Source organism: Labeo rohita, chromosome 8 (assembly GCF_022985175.1).
Source record: "Labeo rohita strain BAU-BD-2019 chromosome 8, IGBB_LRoh.1.0, whole genome shotgun sequence".
Taxonomy (NCBI): Eukaryota; Metazoa; Chordata; class Actinopteri; order Cypriniformes; family Cyprinidae; genus Labeo; species Labeo rohita.
The window spans coordinates 33,088,732-33,104,023 of NC_066876.1; the positions used below are offsets into that span (position 1 = coordinate 33,088,732).

General features: G+C 36.4%; 1 protein-coding gene across 1 annotated transcript in view; it reads left to right on the forward strand.

The window, feature by feature from the left end:
• The first annotated feature begins 6,238 nt into the window (after window positions 1-6,238).
• crb2b (crumbs cell polarity complex component 2b) overlaps window positions 6,239-15,292 on the forward strand; it is a 43,743-nt gene continuing 34,689 nt past the window's right edge. The window contains exon 1 of the mRNA XM_051117839.1: window positions 6,239-6,539. Within this exon, the coding sequence (XP_050973796.1) occupies window positions 6,473-6,539 (67 nt within the window). The 5' untranslated portion in view covers window positions 6,239-6,472. The remainder of the gene's footprint in view (window positions 6,540-15,292) is intronic.

A 15,292-nucleotide genomic window follows, 5' to 3' on the forward strand; every position in this document is an offset into this window, starting at 1 on the left:
CCATGAACTCTGTGTATTCTGGCTCAAGACAGTCAGGGTATGTCGAAACACCAATCGTATTTTCTCCTTCAACTTCAAATATCATTTCAAAATCATCCTACATCGCTGCAGAAGTACCAACCCAGTCTTTGCAAAGTGAACATGCAAAGATCAAACACCCTTAACAAAAATGGTAAAACCTAGATAAGACCCTTCTTCGTCGGCTGGGATCATTTACAACCGCATTTGGGAACATTTGAAGCCGCATTTTGGAAGTTCAAACTCGGGGCACCATATCAGTCCATTATATGGAGAAAAATCCTGAAATGTTTTCCTCAAAAAACATAATTTCTTTACGACTGAAGAAAGAAAGACATGAACATCTTGGATGACAAGGGGGTGAGTACTTTGTTTTGGAAGTGGATTTCTCCTTTAATTAAATCTTAAATATGATCATCAGGCTTTTGAGGAACATTTATTTGTTCATCTCTCAATCATTGTATTGCATTGAATTATATGTTTTGAACATGTAAATATCATCTTATTAAGACATTATTGGATATACAGAGTGACAACTGATACTAATATCATTATATGTAAGTAGCTACTATACTGTTGTACAATAAAGATCCCACTGACTTACATTAGAACTTAGCAATATTTTATCTTATATTGAACTTTTTGGCCATATAAATATCAGCATCTGCACCAAATTGCTTTTTCACTCAGTTTCTGAATAAAACAGCTGTTTTCTTTCTCCAGTTTTGACTCATATTTTCACTGTATCAAATTATATGAGCCATAAAAGCCTGATTAATCAAAAGCAAGTCAAGGCAATGTTTATTTATATAGCACATTTCATAAACAATTGCAATTCAAAGTGCTTTACATATAAAAGGAATTAAAGTAATCCTAAAAAATAATCACAACAATAAAAACAAAGAATTTAAGGATCTAAAAACAGATTTAAAATGAATTAAAAGAGTTAAGAATAAAAGATTGTACATAAACTACAGTGCAATCTGTTCATGTAGCACAATATGATACTTAAATATTATACTCAAAAATACATGCAACCCTAAAAAAAAAGTCTTAAGGCTCAAACTGTTCTGTTAAAGGGGTCATCGGATGCTAAGTTCACTTTTTCATGTTGTTTGAACATTAATGTGTGTTGGCAGTGTATGTTCAAATCTACCCTATATTGATAAAAATGAATGTGTTTGTATTTATATATACATAATAATTATGCAGTACGCACACATATATTAGGCAACTCAAACTTTTTTGTATGCGATTAATTGTTTGACAGCCCTAAAAAGTATGTATATGTGTGTGTATGTGTGTGTATATATATATATATATATGCAGTCATGTGAAAAAGTTAGGACACCCTTTTGAATTCCATGGTTTTCTGTATCAGGACATCATAAAAAAAAAAGGTCTTTGGCTGGTCTTAAAATTTTGAAAATAAAACCTCAGATGAACAACAAAACATAACAAATTGCACTGTGTCATTATTTACTGAACAAAAATAAAGCCAAAATGGAAAAGCCATGTGTGACAAAGTTAGGACACCCTTACTGTTAACATTGGAACTAAGAGGGTAAGTAACGGTCAAGCTCTGCTAATCAAATACCTTTGATTAACTGATCATCAGCAAGTCTGAGCGCCTCTATAAAAGCATAAGCTTTGGCAGTTTGCTGGTCTGGAGCCTTCAGGTGTGTGTTAACACAATGCCAAGGAGGTAAGACATCAGCAATCATCTTAGAGAAGCAATTATTGCTGCCATTAATCTGAGAAGAGTAATAGGGCCATTTCCAAACAATTTAAAATTTATTCACAAGTGGAAGACATTTAAAACAGACACCTCTCCTTCCAGGAGTTGGACGTCCCAAAAAATTCACCCCAAGATCAGACCGTGCAACAAATGGCAGACAACCCAAGAACTACACCTCAGACTCTACAGGCCTCAGTTAACACGTTAAACGATAAAGTTCATGACAATACCATTATAAAAATATGGGACAAAAATGGCATGTTTGGAAGGCTTGGCAGAAGAAAGCCTCTTCTATCTAAAAAAAACATTGCAGCACAGTTTAGGTCTAGGGCAAAGTTGCATCTGAACAAAACACAATTCTTCTAGAATAATGTCCTTTGAACAGATGAGACCGAAGTGGAGATGTTTGGCCATAAAGCACAGCGCCAAGTTTGGTGAAAACCTAAAGAGCATATCAGCACAAACACCTCATACCAAAAGACAAGCATGCTGGAGGAGAGCTGATAATTTTGGGCTTGTTTTGTAGCCACAGGACCTGGGCACCTCACAGTCATTGAGTTGGTCATGAACTCCTCTGTATATCGAAGTATTCTAGAGTCAAAAGCGACATCTAAAGTTGGGCCAAAATTGGGTCATGCAACAGGACAATGATCCCAAGCAAACCAGCAAATCTACAACAGAATGGCTGAAAAGAAAATAATCAAGGTGTTGCAACAGCCCAGTCAAAGTCCAGAGCTCATCCTGACTCAAATGCTGTGGTGAGAGCTGTGCATAAGCAAATGCCCACAAACCTTAATAAACTGGAGCAACGTTGAAAAGAAGAGTGGTCCAAATTCCTCCAGAACGATGTGAGAGACTGATAAAGTCACACAGAAAATGAATGCTTCAAGTTATTGCTGCTAAAAGTGGATCTACAAGCAATTGACTCATAGGGTGTCCTAAGTTTGTCACACATGGCCTTTCCCTCTTGGCAGTATTTTTCTTAAATAAATAATGACACAGTGTGATATGTCATGTGATGATGTTTATCTGAGGATTTATTTTCCAAATTTTAAGACCTGCCAAGGACCAGATATTTTTTTTTTATTATGTCCTGATACAGAAAACCATGAAATTCAATAGGGTGTCCTAACTTTTTCACATGACTGTATATATATATATATATATATATATATATATATTTTTTTTTTTCTTCTTTTTTTTCATTTCATGTCAGGCTTTACACAATTGACAAGCAGAGTAGTATACACAAATAGAATGCAACAGAAATAAGGTGCTGATAAAGTGATCATCACTATTTTGTCAAAGTGTTTTGTAAAGTCCTATAAATCTGATAAAGTCCTGATGGATTCAGGGAGCAAATTTCTAAGATCATCAGGCTCAGTCTTGCTCTCTTTCTGCGTTCACTCCCTCCGTCATGATTCAGAGTCACTCCTAACAATGACCTGGTCAAACGTGTGGCTGCTTCAGTCTGTGTGTGTGTGTAAATTGGTCAGTAGTGTGTGTGTTTTTTTTTGTTTGTTTTTTTTTTGGCTTGATTTTCTCCTGACTGTTGTTTATTCCCTCACTGAGCTGCAGTTGATGCTGTAATAATGACATTAGTCAGTAGTAGTGCTGAGTGAGGCAGTCGATATAAGACGGATTACAGCATACTTCATACTGCCACTCGCACGCCATTACCTTCTTAACCTGTTTAATCTCGCAATATTGACCGTAAAGGTTTTCATTTATAAATCTCTAAAAATCTTACTGAATGATGTTTTAGTGCATTTCCTGCAAATATGAAAAAAAATTAATAATAATAAAAGGTCACAGTTTCACATGGTTAATGCAAATTGTCACATGAGCAGAGCAGTTAATTTCCTGTTTGCACCATGAGACCATGATGACACCAAAACAAAAGGCTAGTAAACTGAAGTTAAAATAAGATATGACAGATTTTTGCTCCACATTATCTTTTAAGTGTCTAGTATTAATATATGAATTCACAATTACTCGGTTTTGTTGAGTGTGGTCAATGTTGATTGTGGGAGAACAGTGAATTTAGGTATAGATATAAATCCAATTGCAGTTGTTAGTGAAGATTGCACTAAAATGTTGTAAAGGTTATTCCTCGTTTTTCCTTCTACTTTCTATTCCATTCACCTTTTTTCTCTCTCTTTTTTCTTCTCCTTTTTTGGTAATACCAACAATAATACCAGTAATAATTAAAGGAGAAGTCCACTTCCAAAACAACAATTCACAAATAATCTACTCACCCCCTTGTCATCCAAAATGTTCATGTCTTTTTGTCTTCAGTAATAAAGAAATTATGGTTTTTGAGGAAAACATTTCAGGATTTTTCTTCATATAATGGACTTCATTGGTGCCCCGATTTTGAACTTCCAAAATGTAGTTTAAATGCAGCTTCAAAAGGGCTCTAAACAATCCCAGCCGAGGAAGAAGGGTCTATTCTAGCAAAACAATCAGTCATTTTTTAGGAAAAATAAAAATGTGTATACTTTTTAAGCACAAAAGCTCGTGTAGCACAGGCCCTAGGATGCACGTTCACGATGCCATGAATTAGTGATGGGTCGTTCTTGAATGTGACTCAGGGAGTGATTCGTTCAGTTGCGCGTGCGCAACATCCTATTAGGTTCTGTACTGGAATTAGTTCACCTGTTTCGAGTCTTCGGGTTTTTTCGAGTCGTTCGTTCATCTTATGGGGCTGTCACGTGATGAACGAACGACTCAAACCCAAAAACGTGTCAGGTAAGAGTTGAAGTGAGCTAATCATAGACTAAAGACCCAGGTAAACAATGAATGAATCTTTTCTGTTTCTTATAGCATTATAGTTTTGTCTTGTTTGTAGTGTGATCAACGTTTGTGTAAGCAGTAGATGTGTTAGGGAAGTAACACGCAACATTTTAATTATATTTTGCTAAAATGAACAGATGAACAAAATGACTCTCAAAAAAAGATTTGTTCATTTTGCTGAACGAGACTCAAAGGTCCGAGTCGGTAAAATGATCCGAACTTCCCATTACTACTACGAATCACGTCTGAGTTCATCGTCTGTGTACTCCGGCTCAAAAAAGGTAGAGTATGTTGAAAAACTCCATCTTATTTTCTCCTACAACTTCAGAATCGTCCGACATCGTTGTACCTTTGTGTTTGTAAACAGCGTTTGACTTAGTTCCACTTTCTTAGTCTTTGCGCGTTCGCTTTGCGCATCCCAGAGCCTGTGCTACACGAGATTTTGTGCTTAAAAAATATACAAATTTTTATTTTCCGAAAAAAATGAGCGATCATTTCGCTAGATAAGACCCTTCTTCCCCGGCTGGGATCATTTAGAGCCTTTGAACCTGCATTTAAACTACATTTTGGAAGTTCAAAATCGGGGCACCAATGAAGTCCATTATAAAAATCCTGAAATGTTTTCCTCAAAAACCATATTTCTTCATGACTAAAGACAGAAAGACATGAACATCTTGAAGGACAAGGGGGTGAGTAAATTATTTGTGAAATGTTGTTCTGGAAGTGGACTTCTCCTTTAAATAATAAAAAAACCTGTGCTACTTAAGACTAGATTTGTGGTTCAGGGTCACATATGTGCATATATTATATTTCCAAATATGGAATATATTGTTTTGTGTGTGTGTGTATTTATATATATCAGATTATTATCATGTGGTTTTATGTTGTATAGGAACAAACATTATTCAAAACTTTTTTATACAACTTTATTTCACATTAAACACCTTACACAAGAATGTGTAGTGAACCTCTTAATCTTCCTCATTTGAATAAAATGTCTGGAACGTTTTCAGCCTCTGAGAAGGGTCCCGAACAGAGAAACACCCCGCTGGAGTTTAACGACGGTGCCCTGAGGAATGCAGAAGGAGTCTGTCCTGCGGCGCTGCTTGAATGCCGTATACCTGTATTTACACAAGGAGATTAATTAACCAGCGTCTGCTCTCGTTCCCATGCAGCACCCAGAGAGAACTGAGATCCGATTAGAGATCAGACCCGTGTTAAAAGACTGAATCACTGCTTATACTAAGGGATTATAAGGGATAGTTCACCAAAAAATGAATATTCTCATCATTAATTAATGTATTTAATATTATTATTATTATTATTATTATTATTATTATTATTATTCATAGTCAATACTGAGAGACATGAGAGCATGAAATGATGTAAAAGAGACTTTATGTATTATATGTAACTCAGCAGCATTTTGATAGTTGACAAAGTAAATATATATATGCATGTTCTTTGTCAACTATCCAAAAGCTTGCAGGTTTAACAGTTGCTATTAGCTTAGACTAACACTCATTTGTGATGAAGGTCACGTAAAGATGGCAAAAGGAACTGGCCATCTGCCTCCTAGACTAGAGAGAGAGAGAGAGAGAGATGCACTCAAACATACAGGGAGAGAGAGAGGGTGGAGTTCTTAAGTGACTAAGACAATCAAAGTGAGGGAGAGAGTGACAGCTACTCAGAGAAGAGGATGAAGATCTGACAACCAGCAGGCGAGGGTTTGATACGCGCAGGATAAAGGATTCCTGTGGCAAACATCCACACCGTGTTTTCAATTAAACCGCGGAGAGTACATCAGCAGCAGCGGACAGACAGAAGTTGACTCACGCCGGATGAAAGCGCGATGATGCGGGGAGATTTCAACGCGTGTCCGCGGGTTTAGAGGTTGGAAGTCAAACAACGCTTTAGGACATGGAGTTTGGACGGATCTATTTACGATATAAAAGAGCAGTCCTGCTGTCATTGATGTTTAAGCTGGGTAAGACACGATTATTGTATCTTCATATTTGACTTTTTTGACGGCTTTTCCCCTAAAGCTAATTTGACTAATAGAAAAACGGGTTTAAGTGTTCAGTGACGTTTTAATATACACCACCATTCAAAAGTTTTTTTTTTTTTTTAAATACCTATGTTCATCAAAAATGCATAAAATGTATCAAAAGTGAGAGTACAGACATTTATAATGTTACAAAAGATTTCAATTTAAAATAAATAAATGCTGTTTTCTTTTAACTTTCTATTCATAGATAAATCCTGGAAAATAAAATGTATCACCACTTTCACAAAAATATGGGGCAGCACAACTGTTTTCAACATTCAAAGTAATCAGAAAATGTTTCTTGAGCACCAAATTAGTATATTAGAATAATGAATGATCATGTAATACTGAAGTAATGATGCTGAAAATTCAGCTTTGATCACAGAAATAAACTACATTAGACTATATATTCACATGTAATAATGTTTAACTGTTTTTTTTTACTGTATTTTTGATCAAATAAATGCAACCTTGGTGAGCAGAAGAGACTTCTTTCAAAAATATTGAAACATCTTACAGACCCAAAGCTTTTGAGCTGTATCTTAAGTTTATTTGCAAAAACAGATAACCCTGTTTTTTTATTTTCAGAAATCATGTTTTTTTTATTGTTATCTTGTTTTATTGTTTTGTGTTAGCTGTATTTTTTAGTTACTTTTTCTTAATCAAAATAACCCAACTGCAGTTTGATTGACAGAAATTAGAATGCACAATGAAAAACATATTTGAAAATTGTTACGTTACATGTTTAAAAACGTTACGTTAAAAAGTTACATGTTTTGCAAATGAACTCTTGATAGATAAGATAGATATACAGCATTTCCTTTTTAGTGTGTAATGAAAAGATTCAAAGCTACAAGTGGCTCTTTGATGAGTTCTGCATTATAAAGTTGAGCATCTGCAGCTGGCATGTTGTTTTGTCTTGTCGGCAGATGCGTTTAGTGAGGGAGAGAGTTGATGGTCTCTGTTTGTGAATTTGTGTGTTGGGGGTGCAGTAATTGGGCATTAGAGCATGTCGAAGACAAGTGCAGCCAGCTGGCCGTCAGATTGTTTAGAATGAGTGATAATCAGAAAAGCCCCTCGGTGTGACACACACAGCGTTCAGCATTCAGCACAAACACTCATTCACTGTCCATTCAGTCGCTGCTGAGCTCCTCAGCGTGTTCCTGTCACTTGGCCTGAGGGTAAACGTAGCACGAACACATGGTTTTGGATGTAAATTGTGGTAATGCATCATTTAATTGGTGTCTTATTGTCTGATGGTTTCTATGCATCGCCACCTATAGGATATAGTGAGTGGTTCACTTGTGAAGTACACTTTAGCATACTTTTAAAAAGACCACTTAATACTGAAATAATATTCTTTAAAAGAATGTATATGAACTGAATGTAAGCATTTTTAATTTGACATTATTACATAATGCACTTTTTAAAAGTGTACTTACAGTAAGTGTGTACAAAACAGTCACTATAATGTACTTGCCAGGGTTTTGCTCTTCATAGGGTGTTCTGGGTTGATGATAGGGTGTTGGTACACTTTCTAGGGTGTAGTTGCTAGGGCATTGCTAAGTTGTTTCTAGGTAGTTGTGGGTGGTTGCTAAGGTGTTGTTAAGTTGTTGATTTTAGGTTTTTGTGGGTGGTTGTCAGGACATTACTAAGTTCTTTTTAGGGTGTTGTTGCTAGGTGTGGTGGTTGCTTGACTTTGGGTGGTTTCTAGGCCGTTTCTAGGGTGTAGTGTGCAGTTGATGGGAGTTGCTAGACTTTCTATGGTGTTGGGGTGGTCGCTAGGGTGTTGCTAAGTTGTTTCTAGGGTGTTTTGGGAGGTTTCCAGGACGTTGCTAAATTGTTGCTAGGGTGTTTCTAGGGTCTAGTGTTACTAGGCTGTTTCTAAGGTGTAGTGTGTAGTTGATGGGGGTTGCTAAACTTTGTATGGTGTTGGGGTGGTCGCTAGGGTGTTGCTAAGTTGATTCTAGGGTTTTGTGGGTGGTTGTCAGGACATTGCTAAGTTCTTTTTAGAGTGTTGTGGATGGTGCTAGGCTGCTTGTACTTTGTAGTTGATGGGGGTTGCTAGACTTTCTACAGTGTTGGGTTGGTCGCTAGGATGTTGTTAGGTTGTCGCTGGGGTGTTTTGGGTGGTTGTTAGGTTGTTTCTAGGGTCTAGTGTTACTAGGTGTTACTATGCTGTTTCTAAGGTGTAGTGTGTAGTTCATAAAGGGTTGCTATACTTTCTGTGGTATTGTTGGTGGTTTCTAGGGCATTGCTAGGCTGTTTCTAAGGTGTAGTCTGTAGTTGATAAAAGGTTGCTAGGCTTTCTATGGTGTTGTGGGTGGTTGCCAGGGCATTGCTAAGTCAATGCTAGGGTGTTTTTTTCTAGAGTGCAGTGTGTAGTTGATGGGGGTTGCTAGATTTTCTACAGTGTTGGAGTGGTTGCTAGGGTGTTGCTAAGTTGTTTCTAAGGTGTTTTGGGTGGTTGCCAGGGCGTTGCTAAATTGTTGCTTGGCTGTTTCTAGGGTCTAATGTTACTAGGTGTTACTAGGCTGTTTCCAAGGTGTAGTGTGTAGTTGATGGGGGTTGCTAGACTTTCTACGGTGTTGGGGTGGTCACTAGGGTGTTGCTAAGTTGATTCTAGGGTTTTGTGGGTGGTTGTCAGGACATTGCTAAGTTCTTTTTAGGGTGCTGTGGGTGGTTGCCAGTGTGTTTTGTGTTGTTGCTAGGGTGTTTCTAGAGTGTAGTGTGTAGTTAATGGTGATTGCTTGACTTTTACGGTATTAGGGTGGTTGCCAGGGCGTTGCTAAATTGTTGCTACAGTGTTTTGGGTGGTTTCTAGGCTGTTTCTAGGGTGTAGTGTGTAGTTGATGGAAGTTGCTAGACCTTCTACAGTGTTGGGATGGTTGCTATGGTGTTGCTAAGTTGTTTTGAGAGGTTGCCAGGATGTTGCTAAATTGTTGCTAGTCTGTTTCTAAGGGGTTGATAAGGGGTTGCTATACTTTCTGTGGTATTGTTGGTGGTTGCTAGGGCATTGCTGGGCTGTTTCTAAGGTGTAGTCTGTAGTTGATAAGAGGTTGCTAGGCTTTCTAGGGTGTTGTGGGTGGTTGCCAGGGCATTGCGAAGTCAATGCTAGGGTGTTCTGGGTGGTTGCTAGGCTGTTTCTAGATTGCAGTGTGTAGTTGATGGGGTTGCTAGATTTTCTACGGTGTTGGGGTGGTCACTAGGGTGTTGCTAAGTTGATTCTAGGGTGTTGTGGGTGGTTGCTAGGCTGTTTCTGAGGTATTGTTAGACTGTTTTTGTGGTCTAATGTCTAGTTGATTGGGGTTGCTGGACGTTTCTAGGGAGTTGTTGGTGGTTGCTAGCATATTGCTAGGGTGTTTCTAGGGTTTTGTGAGGGGTTGCTAGGCTGTTTTTAGTGCTGTGGGTGGACATGGCTTGGGTTGCTTCTTTAATATGTGTGTGGGTACTTTTTCACCTGTTTTCTGGTCCAGCAGGTGATAATGTTGCATCTGATCATGATATAAAGCACCGGCACACACAAACACTGCAGAATGACTTACACACATCAATAGTAGTAAATGTGATACTCGGCACTAATGAGCTGTTTCTCACAGTTTATCATTAGCTTATGAATGAGACAGCCGCGCATCATCTGATGAGTGTGCATGATTGTTCTGGTGGGAGTTTCGGTCTAAGTCATTTCTTTAGTGCTCCTCCCTAATGAAGCTATGACCTATTTCTGCAGTTGCGGGAAGCCTGAATTCTGGGTACTTCTGAGCAGATTGAAAGCACAGGGCGAGACGCGCGGCATAGTTGACCATCGCCATGGAAACCCCACTAGAGAATGCAGCCACTTCACTCTTTGTGCTTAAGTGGAATAGCAGCTCGCATGTTTTTGACTGAATGTGCTGCATTGTGTCTTTAAGCTGTGATGAAGCCGTGACCGTGACGGGATAGACTTGGCTTGTGTTTGAAAACAACATGTAAAATTCTTTCTCCAGGGAGTTACTGTTGTCATCAGAGTGTTTAGCTACATTAAACCCATCTCCAGAAACATGTTTGTGATGTATTTGTAGATTGTTGCCACTGTAGAGGAAAATAATCTGCAGGAGACTGTGAGTGCTTTAATGTTTTTTTTTTCCTGGATAGAAGAATTATGAATTATTCTTTTGAATTATAAATATATAAAGATATATAAATACATAAAAAATATTTGATGTGTGTGTGTATATAAATATATATATACTGTATATATACACTGACCAAACTTATAAATGCAACACTTTTGTTTTTGCCCCTATTTTTCATGAGCTGAACTCAAAGATCTAAGACTTTTTCTATGTACACAAAAGGCCTATTTCTCTCAAATAATGTTCACAAATCTGTCTGACTTGAGTGAGCAAATGCTCACATTCGATGGTGTCTGGCACTTTGGAGAGGTGTTCTCTTCACGGATTAATCCCGGTTTTCACTGTACATGGCAGATGGCAGACAGTGTGTATGGCGTTGTGTGGGTGAGCGGTTTGCTGATGTCAACGTTGTGGATCGAGTGGCCCATGGTGGCGATGGGGTTATGGTATGGGCAGGCGTATGTCATGGACAATGAACACAGGTGCATTTTATTGATGACATTTTGAATGCACAGAGATACTGTGACGAGATCCTGAAGCCCACTGTTGTGCCATTCATCCACGACCATCACCTCATGTTGCAGCATGATAATGCATGGCCCCATGTTGTTCTTTTAAGTTTTACAAAAATAAAGGCTTAAGTGTGCAAAATTTTGATCACTTTAATGCATCATTGAATAAAAGGATTAATTTCATTCATCAAAAAAGACAATCTATCAAATATATTTAGTTTGTCTACTTGAGCATGATTTTGTTTAATTTATTTTAAAATGTAAAAAAAAAAAAAAATATATATATATATTTTGTTTACTTATTTTATTATTTTATTTAAGCAAAAAAGATGGTCAGGTGTACAAACTAAATTTAATTTATCCTTGAATAAAATTATTAATTTTATTTAACAAAAAAAAAGACAAATCTTAACGACCCCTTTTGAATAGTAGTTTATGTATATATTTCGTATTTAGCATTTCTTTTTTTAATTTAATTTATTGGAAAAATTGAAAAAGTAAAATTTTGTTTTAAGGTTTTACTAAAAAGAGGCTTAAGTGCAACATTTTGATCATTTGAATCAATTGAATAATATAATGATATTTATATCAGATATATAATGAATTTCTTTCAACAAAAAAGACAGATCTTAATGTTGATTGATTGTGTATGTATGTATTTAGTGTGTCTACTTGAGCATATTTTTATTTTTTAAATAATAATTATATTATTTAGCATATAAAATTTATTATTATTAATTGAAATAAATATTTTATTCTATTTTATTATTTTTATTTTATTATTCTGAACAGTAGCTTATATATGGTATACTGTATGTCTGTGGTATATTACACATCACAAACATTATTTTATTTTTAACCAATCCAGTAACTCATTCTTCCATTTTTTTTCCCGGCACATGTGTGTTTTCTCCTCTCTCTCCTGTGAGTGAGAGTCTGTACCAGCCACTGGATTCATCCGTCTCTCCGAGGAGGCTCATGTCTCTGACAGCTGTCGGACACAGAGAGGTCAGAGGTCATAGGGCTGTAGATAACAGAAGATTAGACTCACTCGGGTTAAAGAGCACCGCGCTCCTTCTGAATCACACTAACAAAAGCATCTTCAGAGCAGGACAGACACTAATGGTGCTGTGTTGTGTTTCACAAGCCAAAATGAGTTTGTGATGAAGTCCAGCTGCAGCCATTCCTTTTAACACAATCGCTTTGTTTACAAATGAGATATAAACACATGTTAAACGACGTTTGAAATGATAACCTGTCGGTATTTTAAAAGCTGGATATAATAAATGATATATTAAAACTTTATTTACATACATACAGTACACACATAAATCAACATAGGGTCATTCCGTGTCAACTTAACCAGAGGTCCCTGGCTCAAATTTTTGATTTTGCTAATATTTGTTCTGAAGAAAGATAGACATGTAAAAATGATGAAAGCCAAAATATTAAGTGTCATTAAGATTAATATTTACAGAGTAATCCACTGTTTTGTAGAGGTTTAATGTTTTGGCTTTCATCATTATACATGTCTATCTTTCTTTAGAAAAAATATTAGCAAAATCAAAAATTTGAGCCAGGGAAGTTTCTGAAATTTGGTTGATTTGACACGGAATGACCCTACAGCAATATATACATAGCAACTAATTTTTGCAATATATATCCATACTATCACCTAGCTCTTTATATAAAATTGTATATATAAGTACGTCCAATTTATTTGCATACGCTCATGTAAAGTGATGTACACCATATAGCAAATCTCAACTGCTTGTATTGCTTTTATAGCTGCAAAATGTAACTATATTATTGTTTAATCTGCTAAATGCAACTATAAGGCATGAAGAAATTAAAATATTATAAACATGAACATCATGATTTTCTGTAAGGCTGTTTTGAAGCCATTTGTATTGTGAAAAGTGCTATGCAAATACATTTGTAAAGAGGTAAAGTGTATTAATAAAATTAAGGTTTGCATTCATTTAGAAAGAGTGAAAGAAAATGGCTTAATAAAGCATTTCTACCTCAATTTTTACGTTTTACAGCATATCTGAACTGGAAAAAAGAACAAAGATGATATTACGGTATACAATCAGTTTTTTTTCAATGTTCAAGAAAGATTGAACTTGGAGCCGCAAATTTACTCTCATTTGTTCTGGAGTCGGTAATAATAGCGGTTGGTTGAAATATGCAATATATTTCTGACTGGATATGACAAGGAAAACAATAACAAAACCAAAAGAGCCTGCATATGAAATGCCTTTAAGCAAGAGACTTGCTGTACCTGTGTTTATGAGGTTTAATCAAAACAGGATTTGGGGAAACTTCAGTTCAAGTTTGTTGTGTGATTGTTTTTAATGTATGTTTATGTGCACCTATCTGATTTAGGGTCACTTATGCTATCCTAATGGCTCTTTATTGGTCTACTGTCGATGATTTAATGCCGAAATCGTGAGGAAAACATGCAGACTTTGATGAAGCCCAAATGACCGTAACCGTTGTTTGATTACATTTTATCCATGGTAAAAGCTTGTGTTTACTGATAAGACCCCAAAGGACCAAATAATACTGAATGGCATGTGTTTATTAAGGGATGACCTATAGTGGCCCCTGTCTGGTTTTCTCGGGACGGGGGTGTGATACAGCTCTGTCCTGAGGGTTCATACCATATGTCTCAGTGAGGGGTTTGAAGTCTCTTCTACTAGTCTGAGATGTTGTTTACTAGAGTTTTTCAGTTGACTTGATTTGAAAGTGAAGCTTCTGAAGCCCATCCGTATAAGCTCTGTCTGCCCCGTCTAGACTTCAGATCTTCCCGTTTATTTGAACCAAAGCAACATCTGTTTGCTTTATTGACAGCTGTGGCTGACAAAGTAGCAGAGTATTGTGTTTAGATCAGTGTTCAAATCTCTCTCTAAAACTCACCTGTCTGTCTGTCTGTCTGTGTGTCTCTCAGAGCAGATGATCCTGGATTAGAGACTGTAGGTCATTCATGGTCACTACTAGACCTCCTGACACAGTTTCTCTCTCTGTTCTTTGTCTGCTGAAAGTGTAAAGGCCAGTGGCTGATGTTTAAATGTGTCCTTCACTTTGCGCAAAAGATGTTCTTGCCTAACATGAAATAATAGTCCAAAAAAAAATTTTTAAGTTGTCACCTAAGAAGTGCATATTAGTACATATTAGTACCTAAAGTGTACATACAGTATCAAAAGTCAAAAGTTTACAACCCCTTTTCAGAATCATTAAAAATGTTAATTATTTTTTTTTTACCAAAATAAGAGGGATCATACAAAACACATGTTATTGTTTATTTAACACTGACCTGAATATGATAATACCTTCTGTAATAGTTGCATATGAGTCCCTCAGTTGTCCTCAGTGTGAAAAGATAGATCTCAAAATCATACAGTCATTGTTGGAAAGGTTTTTCTGAAGAACAGCAGGCAGTTTAACTGTTCAGGACAAACAAGGGACTCATGAACAACTATCACTAAACAACAAAAAAAATGGCTGTGGATCATTAAACTTTTGAACGGAGTCATTTTTATAAATTCAACTATCATTTTCTCTTGTGGACTACATGTCAACATTTTTTATGTGAAAAATATTATTCAGGTCAGTACTAAATAAACAATAACATGCATTTTGTATGATCCCTCTTATTTTGGTAAAATAATTCAAATTTTTAATGATTCTGAAAGGGGGGGTGTAAACGTTTGACCTCAACTATAGTACCGTAATTGTACATTTTAAAACCTTTTTTTAAAAAGTACCACCACCAGTGACAACTTTTGTACCTGTTTTAGAGAAAGTATTAAAATGTTATAAATATGTGCTTTTGTGTTTTAAGTATTACATCTGATTCATCAGGCTTTTATGGCTCATATAGTGCGGTAAAGTGAAAATATGGAAGAATAAATGGCTAAATTGTATTCAGAGGCTCAAACTGAGCAAAAATGTTCAATTTGGTGGAGATACTGATATTTATATGGCCAAAAATTAGGATGAAATTCTGATTGCTTGTAATGTAAATCAACAAAATCTTTATAACAGTAAAAATGCATTTAAT